This window comes from Vombatus ursinus, unplaced genomic scaffold (assembly GCF_900497805.2).
Source record: "Vombatus ursinus unplaced genomic scaffold, bare-nosed wombat genome assembly UNPS02014778.1, whole genome shotgun sequence".
Lineage (NCBI taxonomy): Eukaryota > Metazoa > Chordata > Mammalia > Diprotodontia > Vombatidae > Vombatus > Vombatus ursinus.
In genome coordinates, this window is record NW_020954556.1 from 6,301,206 (window position 1) to 6,322,941 (window position 21,736).

The following is a 21,736-nucleotide window of genomic DNA, read 5'->3' on the forward strand; positions in this document are numbered from 1 at the left end:
CTCTCACTCAAGTTGGGCAAAGGGATTGGTTTTGTGAGCAGTTCTTAGGACCATGGGCTCCTAATATTTAAAATTAGAAGGGATCTTAGAGATCATCTAATCCAACCCTCTCATTTTACAGAAGAGGAAACTGAGGCTCAGAAAGAGAGAGAAAGTGACTTAATCCAGAGAGCTCTGCCTCCATCTAACTCATGTTTTATTGGTAGCCTTTAATCAAGGGATAGGCTTTGGACTTGCGACTTCATTGTTAGAGGAACTCCCAGATCAGGAAACCTCCTCCACCAATGGAGGTAGGCACTCTTTCTTCAACTTAAATAATTAGAGAGATGCCTCGGGCAGAGTTATCAAACTCATGGCCCACACCAGCATGCAGCAAAACTCTCAATCAGATTAAGATGTAATTGGGAAATATTTAAAATAAATAAAAATACGATAAAACATAGATAATGTTAACTTGTGGTTTTCTAAGCATGTGGCCATTTCTATTTGAGCTTGACGCTATTGGCCTAGGCCACTGAGAAGTGAAATCACTTCCCCAGAGTCACAGAGTCAGTACAAGTAATAGGCAGAACTCAAACCCAGCTCTTCCTGGCTTTGAGGCCAGGTATCTGTCTCCCATGCCACAAAGTCTATAAATTCTAAGGGGTCAAAAAGGGAAAGCGGTGATTCCTGAGAACACAAAGAACAGCAACTTTCAGAGATTGTATTCCCAGTGTAACAAGAGCATACATTATTTGATTCAGAATGACTTGCCCTTGCTTTGAAATAAGTGCTAAAGGCGTGAGCAAGTCATAGAATAACTGGAGGACTTGTACAGTTGACTAAGATCAGGGTCAGTGTTTCCTTCCCCTCCTGCCTGTTGGGGACAGAAGGTTGGCACTATGCACAGTGTGACCTGTGATCTTGGACGAGTGCTATGTGAACAGTGAATCCTGGCTCAGTAACTCAGAGATCTCTGGGGCTGAACAAAGCCCAGCAACCTTAGGGTGTAAACAAGAGAGTTCAATGACTTCCCCTTGAGCAATTCTGTGTAAGTCCTGGTTCCTGACATCAGGGAAATCCAAAGCAGAGTGGGAAATGGACCATCTGTTAGAGTTTATAGGACCTCACTTCGTAACACTTTTGTGATAGATGATAGGTAAATAGATGGATGGATGAATACATACATGCAGAGATACATAGGTAGATAGATACATAGAAAGATGATTAATAGGTAAATAGAAAGATTATATATAGACAAATAGAAAGATGATAATGACAGGAAAATGATAGAAAGATGATGTATAGATAAATACAAAGATGATAGATTAAAAGGAAGAAAGAAAGAAAAGAAAGAGGAGAAAGGAACAAAAAGAAAGAAGAGAAGGAAGAAAGGAAGCAAGATAGCTATCCATATGTCCCAAAGGAAGCATGGAATTACTCAGGATGATTCTCTTTGCTCTTCCTTCATGCCCCCAAGGGAGGCTGCCTATCACATAAGGTACCTGCCTCCTCACCTGGTTCTTTCCTCCCCATTCAGGATGACCAGACCCCACTTCACTGTGCAGCTCGCATCGGTCATACAAACATGGTGAAGCTTCTCCTGGAAAACAAAGCCAACCCTAACCTCTCCACGACTGCTGGACACACCCCTCTGCACATCACAGCACGAGAGGGTCATATGGAAACAGCCCAGGCCCTACTAGAGAAGGAAGCCTCCCAGGCGTGCATGACCAAGGTTTTCATCTCTTTCTCTGTGCCTCTGAGAAACAAATAGACAAGTGGGTGGCCGGGCTGACTGTGTGAGAGGGGGATCCCTGTCTAGTCATCTCTGCTGTCTTGGTGATTCTGGGAACAGCTGGGAAACATTGGCATCCTCAATCTTGGCTCTGTCGTGAGAGGTCATAGAGTCATAGAAGCTGAGATCTAGAAAGGGGCTCCATAAGGCCTCTAGTCCAATCCCTATGGGTAGGGTAAATCCCATTTACACATCCTTGACAAGTGGTCATTCAGCCTCTACTCCGATGGTGGGAAACTCAACTACCTTGGGAGATGACCTATTCATTTCCTAGATGTTGGGAAGTGTTTCCTTCTGCCAAGCCCCCCAATCTGCCCACCTGTGCCTTTTATTTATTGGTTCTGGTTCTGTCCTCTAGAGCCAAGCAAAACCAGTCTAATCCCTCTTCCAAGCCCTTCAAACATTTAAAGACAGATATCATGGCCCTCCTAAGTCATCCCTTCAGGGTAAATAAGTATAGACACCCCAGCCCAGTTTCTTCAACCAGTCCTCCTGATATTGAGTACCTTCATCATTTCAGTCACTTGCTCACTTAGTCAATCAACCCGAATTTATTAAGCACTTACTTTGTGCTTTGTGCCAAACTCTCTGCTAAATACTAGAGATTCAAGGAAAAAGTGGAAATAGACCCTGCAGTCAAGGAACTTACATTCTAACTGGAGAGACAACAAATACGCACTCCTTCAGACGTGCTCCAGTTTGTCAACTGGATGGGTGCCTTCCTTTTCCAAAATGGTACATCAGTACATAAATCAGTGGTTAATTATTGGCCATGTACTAGTTGCCCAGAATTATGCTAGGTTCTGAGGAAAATACGAAAGAGGCACAACGCATGGTCCTATTCTGAAGGAGCCTGTTTGTTTGGTGGGGTTGGGGAGGCATATTCACAGGAAGAGTTAAATAACCTTACCAGGCAGCATGTGATAAATGATGAATCAATAGCACAATTAATTAGATTTGCAGGAAGCTTGGTGATCTCCTGACTGCTTTTGGTTCAATCTGTGAGGTAGTGATCCGCGGTTACTCTCACCTCTTTAGTAACTAGCCCTTTCTCCATGCTCTAAGAACTTGGAGTGTCTAGTTTTTATTATTGTTATTATTATTTATTTATTTTTAACATTTATTTTTTAAAACTCTGAGTTCTAAATTCTCTCCCTCACTCCTGCTCCTCCACTACCCATCAATAAGGCAAGCAATATGATATAAATTACACGTTTGAAGTCATGTAAAACATCTTTCCATTAGCCATGTTGAAAAATAAATAAATAAAAAGGAAGAAACATAAAGAAAGCAAAAAAAAGTATGCTTCACTCCACATTCAGAGTTCATCAGTTCTCCCTCTGAAGGTGGATAGCATTTTTCATCCCAAGTCCTTTGGAATTGTTTTGGATCATTGTCTTGATCAGAGTAGATAAGTCTTTCACAGTTGATCATTTGTAGGCTATTGCTTTTACTCTGAACAAATGTTCTCCTGGTTCTACTTATTTTACTTTGCATCAGTTCATGTAAGTCTTTCCAGATTTTTCTGAAACCATCCCCTTCATTATTTCTTCTCACCTAAGAGTATTCCACCACAATCATATACTACAACTTGGTTGGCCATTCCCCAGTTAATGGGCATTGGAGTATCTAGTTTGGTAGAGCATCTGACCTTCCTCCCTTTGATCCCCTGGGCTCCCCCATAATGTTGCTCCTTCTCTTCAGGATTCTAATGCTCTTTGTTTCTTCTCAGAAAGGATTTACCCCTCTCCATGTTGCTGCTAAATATGGAAAGGTAAACGTGGCTGAGCTACTACTGGAGAAGGATGCCCATCCAAACGCAGCTGGAAAAGTGAGTTTGAACTTCACAGAATCCCTCCTTTTTCCCAGTTAGAGTCAAGAACCCATTCCCTTCTTTGGCTCATTCAAGAATATTTTAAATTTAAAACATCCCTCCTGTCTCCACCTCCACTCCCCCCAATATACCTATATAGCTATACCTATAGCTAGAATCATTAAGAGCTGGAAGAGACCTTAGTCTAGTCTACTCTCGCCCCCACCCCCCATTTTATAGATGACAAAACTAAGACCCAGAAAAGGGAATTAATTTGCCCAGGGTCACACAGCTAGGAAGTGGCAGAGCCAGGATCAGAACCCCAATTTTCTGGTGCCAAGTCAATCCGGGGGCACTGTGAATCAGGGCTCTGCATTTTGGCACACTGTTCCCACTTGGCATTGCCAATTGGACAGTGACCAGGAGAGACAGGTGGTGGGTGAGAAATACATAGCTCTGACAACAGACAGAAGGAGACCTGAGCCTCATGTGCAGAAAACCAGCCCAGAATCCCTTCAGCTCCACCACTGCCATCTCTGTTACGCAATCAAGAATAGAATAGCTTTTCTTCCCCCATTCCCCCAGTGCACATTGCACTCATTTCCTCTTCAGGGTTACCCTGGGTCTTCATTTTACCTTGTTTTTATTTCAGATTGCCCTGTTTGGGAGTGAATAAGAGAAGGGAGGGAGACGGAGCCCATAGTGTGACTTGTCCCTGTTCAGACTTCAATTAGGGAAATGTGCCTAGGAGTTCCCCATAGAAAATGAACTAGTATTCAACCTGGATGGGGTGACTTTTTTTCCTCTCTCTTTCTCTGCAGAATGGCCTCACCCCTCTCCATGTGGCTGTCCATCACAATAACCTGGAGATTGTGAAACTTCTCCTCCCTCGAGGCGGCTCTCCACACAGCCCTGCTTGGGTAAGGCCCCTCCATGCCTGGCAGCACCTCCATCCTGACTGCCGGGGGCTGGATGTCGGCCAGGATTATTGAGGGAGGGAGATTTAGGCAGCAGTTGGAAGGTTGGGGGGCCCTACGTGTCTTCTTAATTTCAGGATTTAAAAATCCTCAGTGTGGTTAATGTTGCTCTTCGACTATGAATGAGTAGAAAAATAGATCTTTTTCAACCACAGATCTCCACATACCATACAAATAGAACTCAGTTTCTACAACAAATGTGTTCCTTTAAAACATCATTTGCAAATTGAATTATGTCTTAAATGAACTGAATGAGCTTGTTAGTTAAAGGCACTTGGACTCCTACAATTAATCCATTGTAAAGTGAAGGATTCATATATATTTATAATGTGTGTGCACATGTTTATACATACACACACACCATGTATGTATATTATATATATATATATATCATAGGAATGATCACCCCCAAAATTTGTCTATTTGACAAGAATAGAAACTAAACCTGTGATTTCATTGGTATTGTTGTTGTTGTTCAGTTGTTTCAGCTGTGTCCGGCTCTTTGTGACCCCATATGGGGTTTTCTTGGTAAAAACACTGGAGTGGTTTGCCACTTCCTTCTTCAGTTCGTTTTAGAGTTATGGAAACTGAGGCAAACAGAATTAAGTAACTTGCCCAAGGACTCACAGCTAGATTTGAACTCAAGAAGGTGAGTTTTCCTTATTCTAGATCTGGCATTCTATCCACTGTGCCACCTAGCTGCCCTTTATTGGCATAGGGAACTCTTAAGTGAGAAAACTTCATCTACCAATTCAGGTTGGCACTTTCTTTATAACTAATTGTCTTAGAGAATTGGCTAGAGTCCTGACAGGTGAAGTAACTTGCCTAAGGTTATACAGCCAGTGTTATCTCAGGGATGGGTCTTGAGCCCCTAGCTTCCCAGCTTCAAGGCTGGCTCACTGCCCACTATTCCATGCTGCCACTATGAATTTGGTTTATTGTTTATTTTCCTTAAAATGAGATGAGCTTATATATCTTATGCACCATATGCATTTTACTTATATAACCCACACTCAACTGTGGGGAAAGTCTGGAGTAGTAGAGAGAATGTAGAGTTTGGGGTCAGGAAGACCTGTACCTTTGACACATGCTAGCTGTGTTACTCTGGACAAGTCCCTTAATTTTTATGTCCCTCAGGCAGGCTGAGGGGTCTTGAGACCATACCACACAAGGACTAGTTGAAGGAACTTAGCTTAGTCAGTCTAAAGAAAGTAAGGACTTGGGAAGATTCGATAGCTGTCTTTAAGAATTTGAAAGGCAGGGGGCAGCTAGGTGGCACAGTGGATAGAGTATCGGCCCTAGAGTCAGGAGGACTTGAGTTCAAATCCAGCCTCAGACACCTAAGACTCATTAACTGGGCAAGTTACTTAACCCCAATTGCCAAACCACAAAAAAAAAAAAAGTAGGTAGAAAAGAATTGGAAAGGCTATTTTGCTCTGCTTGGCCATAAAGGGCCAAACTAGGAGACTTGGGTGGACACTGCAGAGTCAAGTTTTGGCTTGCTATAAAGGAAGTCTTCCTAACAATAAGAGTCAAATAAGAATGGAAGAGGTTATTATCAGGAGGTAGTGAACTTCTCATTGATGTAGGTCCTCAAGCAGAGGACCTCGATCCTTTGTGAAGGATAGTTTATATATATATAATTTTACTTTTGTCCCTAGTTACATGTTAAAACAATTTTTAAACATTTTTTTAAAGTTTTGAGGTCTAAATTCTATCCCTCCTTTCTTTCCCTCCCTGAGACAGTAAACAATCCGATAGAGGTTGTACATGGGCAATCATGTAAAATATTGTGGAGAATATTTTAGAGGGTGTTCCTGCTTCAGACAGAAGTCTGACTACATGACTTCTGAGATTCCTTCCAGCTCAGAGACTCTATGACCCAATGAAATAATAGGGTACACTTAACTTTTCTCCACTAGTTCCTTTTGTTTCTTCAAACTGGTGCTTTTGTTCAAATTAAAGTAAACAGAAATGGGACTTTCGTAAGAACTTAGGATCATAGATCTTAACCCGGGAAAGACCTTAGAGGAGGATGAAACCTGGGCTGGTCCCTGATCATCAGTTAAGAGCTATCATCTTGGGTTGCATCAATAGAAGTATTAATGTCCAGAGGGGATGGCAACAGTTGGTATGCCAAACTCCATTTAGTCAGACCTCATCTGGACCACATCTAATAAATGCCTGTTGTCAGAATATTGCGTTTAGCTCTCAACATCACATTCTAGGAAGGATATTGATGTGTAAAACCATGTCTAGAGGAGGATGATCAGGATGGAAAAGGAATTGGAAAACATGCCCTACATGAAAGAGCTGGGAAGGGCTAGATATGAGCTGAAAAAGGGAAGATGTGGGGAAAATAAGATAACTGTCTTCAAATATTTAAAGGGTTGTCATATAAAAGAATGAATAGATTGGTTCTGCTTGGTCCCAGAAAACTGATGGGTTGAAATTAGCAGGGAGAAAAATCTCAGTTGAACATGATTAGAACTTCTCAATAATAAGAGCTGTTTGTGTAATTATAATGATCAAGCTTGTCCCTGAAGAAGAGATAAGAAAAGGCACCTCCCTCCCTTCTTTGCAGATGTGGGAGACTGTGCTTGTGAAGCATTGACTACACTGTCAGACTCGATTTATGTGTTGGTTGGTTTTGTTTTATTTTGTTTTGTTTTGTAACTGGGTACAATTCACTGGCTAGGCTTAGGAGAGGGATATATTAGGAAATAAATATGACAAAAAAACCAAATGATACCAATAAAATTTCAAAGCAATGAGAGCTATCAATGATGAAATAGATTGGTTTCATGGCAAGTAGGTATTATTTCATTCTTTGGAGTGAGCTCCTCATCACTGGAGGTACTCAAGCAGAGATTGGATAACCATTTAGCCATAATTTATATTTTATAGCACTTTAAGGTGTGCAAAGTCACAACAGCTCTATGAGGTAGATGGCACACTTATTATTGTAGAAGTGAAGAGGGTAAGTGACTTGACCACGGTCCAAGATTCAAATCCAAGTCTTTGGATTCCAAGTCCAGTGCTCTTTCCACTCCACCACCCTGACACTTATCAAGGAGATGGGTGAATGCTACTCTTCAGATTCAGATTAGACTAGATGGCACCTTCCGGCTCTAAAATCCAATCCTGTGAATTTGTGATCTCAGAGAGTTTCCAGTTAGTTCAGGAGATGAGATGCCACAGGAAATACTCTTGGAACAACATACAATAGTAGAGGGTCTAATGCTAGATCTTGGAGTGCAGACTTGACTGCGTCAGAGAAATGAGCAATCTGTTGGCCAGCACGCGCACCCCGCTAACACCAGGCGGTCTCCAAAGTAGATGCAGTCAGCTCATCCGAATTCATCCTCAGCCCTCCATTCTTGCCCCTTGACACGGATGTGCTACTTGGTTTTTGTTTTTTATTCCAATACCTATCAGTCAGTCCCAAAGTTCCACCTCCAAGTCCCTTTATCTCTCTGGATCCCTGCCCCAGCTGCTGCTTCTAGCCATAGACCCAACCTTGCCATTTGTAACATTTAGCCCCTCGCAGCTGACTTACTCTTGTCTCCAAAAATAAAAAAAAGTGGGCCCCTTCCCCTCCCACTTCCATAAAATAAATGGGAGCCAGTTTCATGATATTTAAAGAGCACTGAATCAAAGTACAAATGCTACACAGATGGATTTTTGTTTCCATGGTAAAAAAAAAAAAAAAAAAACTTTACAAAATCACGTCTGACAATTTTGTAGAATTTCACATGCAACTCTGTATGCACCACAAAATTGCTTTTAAAAACCCCCAACAACTTACAAATCCAATGTTAATGTTGATTAAAATGTCTGTGGATTTTTCTCCTGGGCATTCCTTTAGAGGCATTTTTTTTCCAGAGGAAGAAGTGAATATGTGTGTAAAAAATAGCTGAGTGAAACTAAAAATAAATAAATAAATTTTTAAAAATTAAAAATTAAAAAAAAGTTGAGAAGCAGTGATTAGTACAGTGCCAGGTACATAGTAGGTGCTTAATAAATGCTTAGGGCAACTAGGTGGCCCGTTGGATAGAGTGCCTGGCCTGGAATTAGGAAGACTCAACTTTGTGAGTTCTAATGTAGCCTCAAACACATGCTAACTGTGTGACCCTGGGCAAGTCACTGAACACTGTTTGCTTCAGTTCTTCATCTGTAAAATAAGCTAGAGAAGGAAATGGCAAACCACTCCAGCATTTTTCCCAAGAAAACCCCAAATGGGATCACAAAGAGTCTGCTCAACTGAACAACAACAATAACAACAACAAAAACAACAACAACAATAAATGCTTGCTGACTGACTGTTAGCCATCCATCCTTGTCTTTGTCCCCTTCATTTGCTTTTCAATGGAAAGTCTTGCAGGTTTCTTAAAGTCTCATGGTCTCCAGTGCTATTTTCAAATAAGATAATGAATGTAAAACTCTTTGCAAACATTTACCAGGGGTGTCCTACAGCCACCTCAAACCAGCTCATGAGAACTGATTGCTAATTTTTCATTGTGAGCATTTACAGGCAAAAACATGGGGCAGCTAGGTGGTGCAGTGGTTAAAGTGCTAAGTCTGAAGTCAGGAAGATTCCTCTTCCTGGGTTCAAATCGAGCCTCACACAATTACTAGCTGTGTGACCCTGAGCAAGTCACTTTACCCTCTTTGCCCCAGTTTCTCTGTAAAATGAGCTGGAGAAGGAAATGGCAAACCACTCCAGTATCTTTGCCAAGAAAACTCCAAATGGGGTCACAAAGAGTTGAACATGACTGAACAGCAGCAGCAACAATACTGAAAAGAGAGCTGACTTTGCAATCAGAGGACTTGTATTCAAATCCTTCTCTGATGTTTACTTCCACGTGACCATCAGTGAGTCACTTAAACAGCAACGGCCTCATTTTTCTCAACTATAAAACAATGAAGTTGGGCTAGATGACTGACCAAAGCCTGCCATCTTTGCTCCTCTTTAGTTTTATATCTATGATGCCGTGGTGATGAGAATCTGGGAAGAGATTAGGGCTAGAGCTACAGGTTTGGGATTTATCTGTGTATGGTTGCTAATTGAATCTATAAGAGTAGATGAAATCATTAAAGGAGTAAATACAAAAAAAAAGGAGAGGACCTAGGATGACACAGCCCTAGAGGTCACCCACACTCAGGTCATGTAATCCAGTCCACTTGTTTTACTGACGTAGGTAGGGAATTAAAGTTTCCTTCTTCTTTTTTTTTTTTTTTTTTTTTGGTGAGGCGATCAGGGTTAAGTGACTTGCCCAATGGCACACAGCTGTAAGTGTTAAGTGTCTGAGGCTGGATTTGAACTCAGGTCCTCCTGACTCCAAGGCCAGAGTTCTATTCACTGTGCCACCTAGCTGCTCCTACATAAAACCTTTCTTGATCCTTCCAGTCCAGCAGTTCTTAAACTTTTTGGTCTCAGGAATTATTGAGGACTTCAAAGACCTTTTGTTTATGTGAGTTATATATATTGTCCATTAGATTGTAAGCTCCTTGAGGGCAAGGGCTGTCTTTTGCGTCTATTCGTATTCTTAGCACTTAGCACAGTATCTGGCACATTTGTTGTTCGTTGTTTCTGACTCTTCATGACCCCATGGACCATACTGCACATGGGGTTTTCTCGGCAAGGATACTGGAGTGGTTTGCCATTTCCTTTTCCGGTGGAGAAGGCACATAGTAGGAGCTTAATAAATGTTTATTTGTTGATTGAAATTTACTATATTAGAAATTGAAACTAACAATTTTTATGTTTATTAATTTATTTAAAAATAACAACAATAAATCAATTACAGGTTAGTATAAAATAACATTTTTATGAAAAATAACGATATTTTCCAAAACAAAACAAATTTACTGAGAATTGTATTGTTTTACATATTTGTACAAATTTCTTTAATATCTGTCTTAAAAAAAAGCCAGCTAGACTCTCCTATCTGCTTCTGAATTCAGTCTGTTTTGGTTGAAGTATATGAAGAAAATCCAGCCTCACATAGATATGCAGTTGGAAAAGGGAAGTGTTTTAATAGGCAAAGTGTTAGTATTGTTATGAAAAATATTCATGTTGGGAGTCCTAACAGGGTCTGGGGGACCCTCAGGGTTTTCTGGACTACTCTATTTTAAAGTAAATTTTAGCCTTTTTTGGGGGGGGTGGGGAGAGAGGTATTTAAAACTTTTTGGCAATGACTCTGGCAAATCTTATAGACCACTTCTCAAATAGTTTTTTTCATGCATAAAATAAAATACAAAGGATATTAATTATATTGAAAGACTATCAGTTATTTTTTAAAACATTCATGAACCCAGGGTAAGAATCCATAACCTAGTCACTGCTACTCTCTCCATCCTCAGATTATCTTGAATTTGCTCATCTGGGTAAATGCTGTATCCCCCAGTAGGATAAATACTCTCCCAGGGCAAGAGCTCTTTTTCATTTTGTCCTTGTATTCCCTGTACTTAGCATGATGCCTTGTACATAGTAAGTGATTAATAGGTGCTTGTTGGATGATTGACTGGATTTAAGTGACTTGCCCAAGACCACAGCAGCAGGATTCAAATTGACATGCTTTGATTCCAAATCCAGAATTTTCTATGCCACTGTACTACGATAAATAATAGTAACTTGGCCGTTAGGGATAATCTCTTTAGAAGATTTGCCATTTATGGTGCCACTGTGGATTTTCCATCACTGGCCTTGTAGTAGACTTATCTGGGTCTCTTTCCTTTTCCAGAATGGCTACACCCCTCTACACATCGCTGCCAAACAGAACCAGATGGAGCTTGCCAGCAACCTGCTACAATATGGGGGGTCCGCAAATGCCGAGTCAGTACAAGGTGTGACACCCCTTCACCTTGCAGCCCAAGAGGGTCATGCAGAAATGGTAGCTCTGCTACTCTCAAAACAAGCTAATGGCAACCTTGGAAACAAGGTAACTTCTGGCGTTCCTAGCATCGTTGGGTACTGCCCTGCAGTGCCGGGGGTTGGGGCTGGTAACCAGGTTAGCCAAAGAGACTGCTAGAGAAGTAGACCTCATCATCTGTTCTATACCATAGTTGCCTGAATTCTGAGCATGAGGTTACAGACTACCAATTACCTCAAGTCATACAACGCTAAATACTCATTTCCTGAACGGGAAACCAGTGGTCTAGAGGAGGCTGTGATGATATGGCATTTCTGTGTACAGTCTTTGGAAAGTCAAAGAAGGGAACAAAATTTAAGGGTCATTTAGACTTCCTAATCACAAGAGTCCCATTGACTTTTGTTGCCATGGGCTGAAAAGCTCTTTTTCTGGGAAAGAACAGAACCACTGACAGTAATAAGGGAGTCGGCGCATTAGGCTTATTGGATGTAACAGGAGCCCTGTGACTGCTGCATTTGCGTTGGTGTCTGGTTTCCTACCTGTTGGGTTATTTTGTGGCAGTTTAGCCCGAGAGTTAATAATGATGATGGCAGCCCTCAGCTACTGTAAAACATTAACTAACCCCTACAATAGCCCCTGGAGGCAGATTAGTGGTATTGCTCTGATAAACTCTGCATTCATATACAACATCCACTTTGGTCAAATCCTTTGAACTTGAAGGAAATATTCTTCCTTAGCTTATATGATGGAAGGATCATAGGATTCAGCAGAGGAAGAGAGCCTAGAGATGATCTAATCACCTCATCTTACAAGGGAGGAAACTGAGGCTTATACAGGTAGTGAGTAGGCCAGATGGAATTTGAACCTAGATCATCATCATCATCATCATCATCATCTTCTTCTTCTTCTTCTTCTCCTCCTCCTCCTCCTCCTTCTCCTTCTTCCCTCTCTTCTTTCCCTCCTTCTCCTCATCTTCCTCCTCCTCCTTCTTGTTCTTCATCTTCCCCTCCTTCTTCTCCTTCCCCTCCTTCTCCTTCTTCTCCTTTGGACTAGACCTGTAGTTTTATTGGTATGCAGGACTTAGACTAGATGGTCTCTAAGGTGATCTTTCCAGCTGTAAATCTATGCTTCTATGTACATGTGTAAGTATATGCAGAATCCGTATGTGAGGATAAATACAAAAATAAATGTAAACTGGTTAAATATAAGTTAGTGAGGGAGAATAGTAGCAATTGGTCACATCAGGAAAGGCATTGTATAAAAGATGATGCTTGACCTTCATCTTGAAGGAAGTTAGGGATTCTATGAAGTACCAGTGAGGAAGGACTGCATTCCAGCAAACTGCCCTTGGAAAGGTATGGAGACTGGAATGGAGTACCACGAGTAAGGAACAGAGAAGAAGTCAGCATCCACATCAGATTCTTCAGACAGCTCCTCCTTTTCCTCCTCATCAGTGTTTTCTCTTTGTGCCATCAGGGTTTCATTCTTAAGAGCTGCCCACATCAACTGGGCTGACTTTGTTTGCAGTATTTTAGTTCATGGGAACCTACCTTATCCTTTCTGTGAATCCACTGAAATCTGCTCTAAAAATCCAGAGTGCACGTCAGAGTATTATACCTAGCTTTCCTCTACTATTACAAATTCTAAGATCTAGTAATGGCTTCCTCACAAGGGGCCAATGATGTGTATTTCAACAATCAATTCCTCCTTGTTGAGGACAATGTAGTCTAGGAACTAGCTCTGCTCATTGGTTCTTCCATCTTTTAAAGGAAGAAAAATATAATTAAAGCAAATGAAGAACTTATTAGCTCCTTTGCTTTAGAGAAAGAATTCCAGCAGACATTTGGATAATTGATGTCCCCCATCATGATTATGTTCCACCACCATGCTTAGCTTGTGTCCCATTTTCAGAATACCCCAACTCTTACTTCTTTCTGTCCAGACTATTGATCTTCATCCTTCCTAGTTAAATCTCTGATTCTAGGCTATGCAATGAAGTGGTTCAAAAGATAGAACAAGAGCTTCATGGTTTGGGGAGGAGATGTTCATTTGACTGTAAAGTCTCTACTTTTTCCTCGCTATATAGATTTCACATTCTAAAAAAGTATTAATTCTAGCAGATAATAATGATAGCATATATGTAGTGCCTTGAGATTTGCAAGACACTTTATAAATATTATCTCATTTGGTCCTCACAACAACCTTAGGAGGTAGATGCTATTATATCCCCATTTTACAGATGGGAAACTGAGGCAGACAGAGGTTACACGATTTTTCTGGTGTCACACAGCTAGTAAGTGTTTGTGGTTGGCTCTGTGCACTATGTGCCACCTAGGCATCTACCTAACATTTCTGTAGCAGTCATATTTTTCAAAGTACTTTCACATTTATGGTGTTATTTTATCCTCAAAAATAACCTGTGAAGAATTCAGAGTAGATACTCTTTCCCCCATTTTCCAAGTGAGAAAACTGAGCTCTAGAAAAGTGAAATAACTATCTGAAGGTCATTCATTAAGACCCTGATCTCTCTCTCCACTAGTAATAGTAGACCTCTAGGTGGCTTAGTGGATACAGCGCTGGACCTGGCATCAGAAAGACCTGAGTTCCAGTCCCACCTCAGACACTTACAAGCTGTGTGAACCTGGGCAAGTCATTTAAATCTCTGTTTGCCTCAGTTTCCTCAACTGCAAAATAAAGCACCTGCTTCCCAGGTGTGTTGTGAGGCTCAGATGAGATAATTGTAAAGCACTTAGCACAGTGCCTGGCACATAGTGGGTCCTAAATAAATATTAACTAGTATTATTATTAATCCAGCCTCAGACACTTACTAGCTAAGTCACTTAATCTCATCTGCCTCAATTTCCTCATCTGTAAAGTGGGGATAATAATGGCACTTATCTCCCAGGGCCATTGTGAGGATCAAATGAGATGATAATTGTAAAGTGCGTGGCACAGATTAAGTACTATATAAATGTTAGTTATTGTTGTTTTTGTTATTTTTATTATTAATAGTATTATGATTATTAATCCAGCCCCAGACACTTACTGGCAAGTCACTTAATTGCTGTCTGCCTCAATTTCCCCATCTGTAAAATGGGGGTGATTTGTAAATGTAAAATGTAATGTAAATGACAATGTAAAATGACTGCTTATGTAAAAGTGCTTTGCAAATGTTAAAAGCTCTAGATAAATAGTATTGTGAATCATTCTTTCTACTATGGCAGACTGAACTAGAGATCTGAGACACACAGTAAGCTCAATGGATGGGTCTCTGGTACTTAAGTTGGTCTCACTGGTGATGAAATATTGCTACTGTTTTTCTTTTCAGAGTGGCCTCACTCCTCTCCATCTGGTGGCTCAAGAGGGTCATGTGGCAGTAGCAGATGTGCTCATCAAACAGGGGGTCACAGTGGATGCCACCACCCGGGTAAAACAACGAACCTGTTTTAGTTGATGAATTTCGTCTATGGTGTTCTTCTTCCCTGCTCCCTTCCCCCCCACCCCCCAACACACACACACGCACACACACACACACACACGCACACACGCACACATGCACACATGCACACATGCACACGTGCACACACTGATGCTCTTCCCTCATGTGGCTTCCCTTTGATCTACTATTGTAACACTATGGTAGCCTCTTCTATAGAACTTTGAAATCCCTCAGTGCAAACAGTGTCTTCTGGAGAAAGTGGCAAGGGTTGAGATATGTTGAAAAGTCAAACATGCTTCATTTTTCTTTTCATTTTGGATTATTTTTGCAGGGTCAGGACTCCAAGCATCTCTAAAGAATGTGTTAAGTGAACTGATGATAACAGCCTGAATTCCCATAATTCCACTTTAAACTTTTATCAGTGTTTTCCTCACAACAGCCCTCTGGGGGTCATTGCTACAAATGCGATTATCTCCATTTTGCAGATGAGGACTGAGGCTTAGAATGATTAAGTCACTTGCCCAAGGAAACGCAGCAGTTATTGGAACGGGGACTTGACCCATTTTTCTGAGTCCCAGACCAGTGCCTTTCCCACTATACAACATCGCATGAGTTTGAAATCTATTATATAATATTAGCATGCCAAAATGCATCACTGCATAGCTCAGAACGCATCTATGATTTAATAATAATAATGATACCTGTGATTTAATAATAATAACACCACTTACATGATGCCTTAAAGTTTGCAAAGAGTGGACCATACAGTTATCTTTTTTGACCCTCACAGCGATTTTAGGTGCTATTATTATTCCCATTCTACAGATGAGGAAACTGAGACTGAGAAAAGTTAAATGACTTTTGCCCAGAGTCACACAGCTAGTAGGTGTCTGAGGTGGGACTTGAACTCAGGTCTCCCTGATTCCAGGTCCAGCATTCATGCCCACTCTTCAACCTTGCTGCCTAACATTTACAGTTAACTCCACCTCGAAGAAATTATGACTTACCCATGGTCACACAGCTCATAATAGGGGCAGGATAAGAACTCAGGCCTTCTTGTCTCTCTCTAGTATTTCTATAGACCCTCTGTTGTACCATACTTTATCTTACACTTTTAACATTAAACCCTTAAAGCTGTGATGGCTGCCACAATGAAAAGGACAGGAAGCCGAACAATCCCCTGTAGTCCCCTGAAAACACTCATTAGGGCTAAGAGTACCTGTTCACGTTTCTCATCTGATTCTCACAACTACCCTGTGAAGTAGGAGGTGTAAGTATCATCATCTCCATTTTACAGATGAGAATACTGAGGTTTGGGGAGGTGAAATTATTTACTCACAGACTCACAGCTAGTAAGCATGAGTCCCCTGAGTCCCAGCACAGGGGTCTTTCCATTATATCATGAGCAATGAGTAGCATGCTTAGAAGAAATGATTCTCTTTCTTTTAAGAAAGAGTATCCCTAACGCCTATCACGGCACCTCGGACCTTGTAGGGGCTCAAAAAATGTTCATTGAATTGAATTGAATTAATTCATCTTTACCTTTTTTTCCCTCAGATGGGCTATACCCCATTACATGTGGCCAGCCATTATGGAAATATCAAGCTGGTGAAGTTCCTGCTACAACACCAGGCAGATGTTAATGCAAAGACCAAGGTACGAGAGAGTATCTTTCTTGGGGAATTCAGACACTCTTATGGGTTCAGTTACCACCCCTACAGAGATGACTTCCAAATGTGTACATCTAGCCCTTATTTCACTCCTAACCTCCAGTCCCACATCTCCAGCTTCATGTCCCAAAGGCATTTCCAACTGAACATATGCAAAATTGTATCCATCCTTTCCCCCATAACCCCGCTGCCATCCAGAACCCACATTCTTCCCAGTTCTTTAGACTCAAAACCTCACAATCATCCTTGGCTCTTCTTTCTTCATTTCCCATCCCCTAAAACTGACAAGTTCTCACCTCCACAAAATATCTCCTATCCACTCTCCTCTCCATTCACTCAGTCATCATCCTAGATTTCCTAATTATTTTTCCTGTTTCATCTCTCCTGCCTCTAATCCACTCTTCACACAGCAACAAAAATAATCTTCCTACAGCACATTCTGCCCTTGTCACTTTCTCATCCAAAATCTTTTAATGGCTCCTTCTTGCCTCTAGGATAAAATATGACCCCCTTACTTACAGCACTCTACACAAGCTGACTCCACTCTACCTTTTCAACCTTATTTCCCATTACTCCTCTTTACAAACTCCACATTCTAGCCAAATTAAGCTACTAGCAGTTACCTGTACTCAATACATTATTTTCTTCCTCTCCATATTTGCATAGGCCATTATCCATGCCTGGAAAATACTCCTTCATCTTTTCTACCTCTTCCTTCAAGGCTTAGCTCAGGTTTCTCCTCCTCTGTGAAGTCATCCCCAATCCTCTCTCTCTCTCCCCCAGCTAAAAATGTTTTCTCCTTCCTCAAATTTTTCTAAAGCACTTTGCTGTTTCTCTCCTTTGCCCCCCATCAGTCCCTACCCCGAATCACACACATCTATGTACACGTCACTTCTTCTCCAAGGGGATCATAAACTCATTAAGGATAGAAACTATCCCAGTGCCCAACACAGTACTCTGCACATAGGAGGCACTCTTAATAAATGTTTTTTGAACTAAATTGAGACGTCTTAGATTCAGTTCTTGTATTATCCCATGCTAAATGCAAGGTTGTGAAGAAATTCTGAGCATGTGTGGCTTTACTCCTACTGGTGAAGATTGAAAAGCAAGGTTGGGATGCAAAAATAACCTGGAAGGAAGTTTTTTCCACTTATAATGTTTCTATAAACATTTGCAATTTTTTGGCTGTTCCACCAGAATACTGAATGAGCACAGTCTCCCCAGGACTGGAGGTGCTCCCTTCTCCAGAAATTGCACATCCTAACAAAATCCCTCCTTCCATTGCAGCTAGGATACACTCCTTTGCACCAGGGGGCTCAGCAAGGACATACGGATATCGTGACCCTGCTGCTGAAGAATGGTGCTTCCCCCAATGAAGTCAGCTCGGTGAGTGGCATGGCCGTCTTCTTACTTAGATGGCTGCCGGCCAGGGACAACTTCATCAGGATTCTTTCCACCACTGAGGTTCTTTCAGCTGGCATACATTGACTTTAATTGTAACTCTCTGACTTGAACATCCTTACAATCTGTACTTACAAATCAGATAGCTTTACTACCCTAAAACCTTAGTAAACTGGAATATTCAGAAAAATTAGGGCTATAATGGTGGCCCCATCCTTAGCAGCAGTTATGAACTCAGGAATTTTGCATAAGAGTTAGACAGAAAGCAATAGGCCATTCATTACGGCACTTTTTTTTTTAAGGCAATTGGGATTAAGTGACTTGCCCAGGGTCACACAGCTAGTAAGTGTCAAGTGTTTGGTCTGAGGCTGGATTTGAACTCTGGTGCTCCTGACCTCAGGGCCGGTACTCTATCCACTGCGCCACCTAGCTGCCCCATTATAGCACTTTCTAACTCATCCAAAGAAAGGTCTAAGAAAAGAATATGGGCCTGTCTGGGACAATTTTTAGCAAAGGAAAGTTATAACTCGGTTTATTACCAGGACCGGTGGTACATGGGGCTTTAGGCCATTTAGGCTTTAGGAAGAGCAAGGGGTGATTAGTAGAGCAGCTGTGATGAAGCCTTCCTCAGATTTGGCATACCTAGTTCTATGGTCCTTGCCCTCAGCCCTTCCTAATGAGTACAGGTGATAACCTGGGTTGCAGCTGTCTTCACACCAGTGTAGCTCCCTGAGGCAACCAAAAGTAGGGGGTTTAAGCTCGTTAAGAGCAGACATTGTATTGTAGCTATTTTATATCCCCTATGGGGCCTGAAACAGGGTCTTATTTAATTAACCTCAATGTTAAAATGAATCGAATCACTATGAATCAGTCATCTTCACCAAGTTCTGGAGATGTATCTATGGAAGGTTTAAGAGATGAGATAGAAACTACCACATAATGATTCTAGGACATACCATGTATATTGATTCGTTTTTTTCTTAATAACTTCCTCCCGCCCATATGTTTTCTTGCTGAAGGACCTCAGAACTTATCCAGTCCCGTTATTCTATGTTGTAGACCAGGCCTGATTCAGACTGGCCTGGTTGTTTCAGTTTGTGAGTAGAACAAAATGACAATTAACAAAACTTAGCCATGGCATGGAAATGATATTCAGCAAGGATTCAGCATCAATTCAGTTAGGCACAGCTTCCCCAGCTCCGTGTTGGGGCACCAGTCATATGCATGTGTCAAGGTTGAGCAAGGACCCCTTCTCTAGAACTGGCTTTTGTATTTAGGCCACTAGGAGCTCTATCAATGGTTTGAGACTTGGTCCCCTGAACCAATAACTTCCCAAGGATGCTTCCAATACCTTTTTTTAAGGACAAACCAGGCCAGCATGTGTGTAGCAGATTTTGTTCCTAAGACACCTACCTAAATAAAAAAAAAAATCCTTGAAGATGTTATGTGATAGAGAACTCACTGTTTCTCAAAGCAGCCCATTCCATTGTTGAATAGCATTTAATTGTTAGGAAGATTTTCCTTGTATTGAGCCAAATTCAGCCTCCCTTCAACTTCTCCCCTATCAGATCGAGGGCAGGGACTATCTTTTGCCTCTCTTTGTATCAACAATGCTGAGCACCATTCCTGGAACATAGGAGGCGCTTAATAAATGTTAATTGACTGACTTCTGTTCATCATTCTTCCTTCTCAAGCCAAGTAGGATAAGGCTAATCCCTCTTCACATGACAACTCCTCAGATGATTAAAAGCAGCTCTCAAATCACCCTAAGCCTTCTCTTCTCTACATCAAACAGCCCATGATCCTTCAACCGATCTTTATATTGTCCTCATTCTGGTCATCCTTGTCTGGATGGACTAGAGCTTGTCAATGTCTTTCCTAAAATGTGAAGCTTAGAACTGAACATTCAAAATATCCTTTGGCACTTTCCCATAAAAGTAGAATGCGGAGGATGTCTTTTTCTTGATTCTGATTATTTGAAGGCTTTATTCCAGTAGGTTGAAGTTTCATCATGTTTTGATACATAGTGATGGAGGCACAACATATAGACAGATTCTTGGATCTTTGTGACTTTAAAAATCACATATAGGAATTTCTTGCTTCTTAGTCAAAAATTCAAGTCAACAAATATTTATTAAGCACTTAGTATGGGCCAGGAGCTGTACTAAGAGGTTGCAAAAATGGTCTCTACCCTCAAGGATCCCCCATTCTAATGAGTGTTGTGATACAAAAAGGGTAAACTGAGGCAGATCTCCAAGCAAGATAACATTTATTAGCAGGGGTATGCTACCTGTCGATAAACAGGATCAATAAGAAAATGATACAGAATCAATCTTAATCTTCTCATGGGGAGACAGTATGCAAGCAGCTATGTACAAACAAGACATATACAGAATTAACTAGAAATCAAGAGGGAAGGCACTAGTGTTAAGGAGGAGAGAGAAAGGTTTCTTGCAGAAGAATATGAGCTGAGTCTCAAAGGAAGCCAAGAGACAGAGGTAAGAAGGGAAAGCATACTAGGCACAAAGGAGAGCCAGAGGTGGGAGAAGGAGTGTCTTTTGCAATGAATAGCATGGAGGCTTGTGTCTTTAGACAATAGAGTACATGGAGGAGAGCAGAGTAAGAAGTGCTTGGTTTTTTAAGTACGTCTCCTACTATGTGCCAGGCACTGTGCTGAGCACTTTACAAATATCATCTCATCTGAGCCTCATAACAGTCCTGTGAGATAGGTGCTAATGGCTGAAGTGCCTGGAAATGGAAAACAAATGGAAATGGAAAACACACCCTTTTTCCAATACAAGTTTCATATAACTTATATATGCTCCCACATTTGCACTGATTTTTGCTTTCATGGCAGTCAGATTCAATCTATGCAGACCCAGTGAAGAAAGCACACAAAAAGATGGGTCCCAATGGAAATGGGGTTAGTTTTCTCCCTGCCCTGTCTCTTCCTCCCCACTTAATTCCACCTTCTTTTCTTCCTTCATCAGCATGGAACCACTCCTTTGGCCATTGCCAAACGCCTTGGCTACATTTCTGTAACCGATGTACTGAAAATGGTGACTGATGAAACCGGTGTTGTGGTAAGTACAATTCTCTCTGTAGGTCACCCCAGAGACATCAGTAGGAATCTTTGCACTCAGGGTGAGTCCCACAGACTGCACCTAGGGCAAGCAGCATTAAACACACCATCAGTTCTGCAGGGCACAGGGAAGGGAGGAGTAGGTTATCACCTTGGAGGGAGTGGGGGCAGGCAGGAGACAAAGATCCTAGAACTCAGGTATGAGGCTTCCTTCTAAATACAGCACCTTGGGGTAATACTTCAGCTGCTTCTCCCTACTTGCATTCCATGATTTGCAGGAATCTTAACCCACGGACTGATGGGAGTGGTCTGGTTCATTTGTGAGCAGGGATCAGGGCCTTTGCAGCACTTGCAACAGACCAGTATATTGATAACACGCAAGGGTTTCTCTCACTTCCCCACACAGGGTCTTACTGCCATCTAGTGTCACTGGGAAGCCACAAAGCGACTGGCTTTCGGGGTATTAAAATGAAGATGTGTAGGAAGAAGAGAGAGAGAATAGGAGCTGGTGTTTTCTGTTTTGTTATTCTGATAATAATCAGACCTTTCTTGAGGTTAGTTTTGCTGTCTGGAACAGCTGGCTCCAACTTTGATAATTGAGTAATCTCTCTGCTCCTTCTTCCCGCAGCCTGGTCCTAAGTCGCTGTGTGGAAGCATATTGAGGAAGGCGTTGAATTTAGCGTCAAAGAATGTGTGTTCAAG

The 21,736-nt window shown here is 41.5% G+C and overlaps 1 protein-coding gene across 1 annotated transcript in view; it reads left to right on the forward strand.

Annotated features, from left to right (window-relative positions):
* ANK1 (ankyrin 1) overlaps positions 1 to 21,736 on the forward strand; it is a 305,273-nt gene that overhangs the window by 235,486 nt on the left and 48,051 nt on the right. The window contains exons 14-21 of the mRNA XM_027865204.1: positions 1,520 to 1,717; positions 3,510 to 3,608; positions 4,412 to 4,510; positions 11,314 to 11,511; positions 14,771 to 14,869; positions 16,439 to 16,537; positions 17,839 to 17,937; positions 20,943 to 21,035. Of these exons, the coding sequence (XP_027721005.1) occupies positions 1,520 to 1,717; positions 3,510 to 3,608; positions 4,412 to 4,510; positions 11,314 to 11,511; positions 14,771 to 14,869; positions 16,439 to 16,537; positions 17,839 to 17,937; positions 20,943 to 21,035 (984 nt within the window). The remainder of the gene's footprint in view (positions 1 to 1,519; positions 1,718 to 3,509; positions 3,609 to 4,411; positions 4,511 to 11,313; positions 11,512 to 14,770; positions 14,870 to 16,438; positions 16,538 to 17,838; positions 17,938 to 20,942; positions 21,036 to 21,736) is intronic.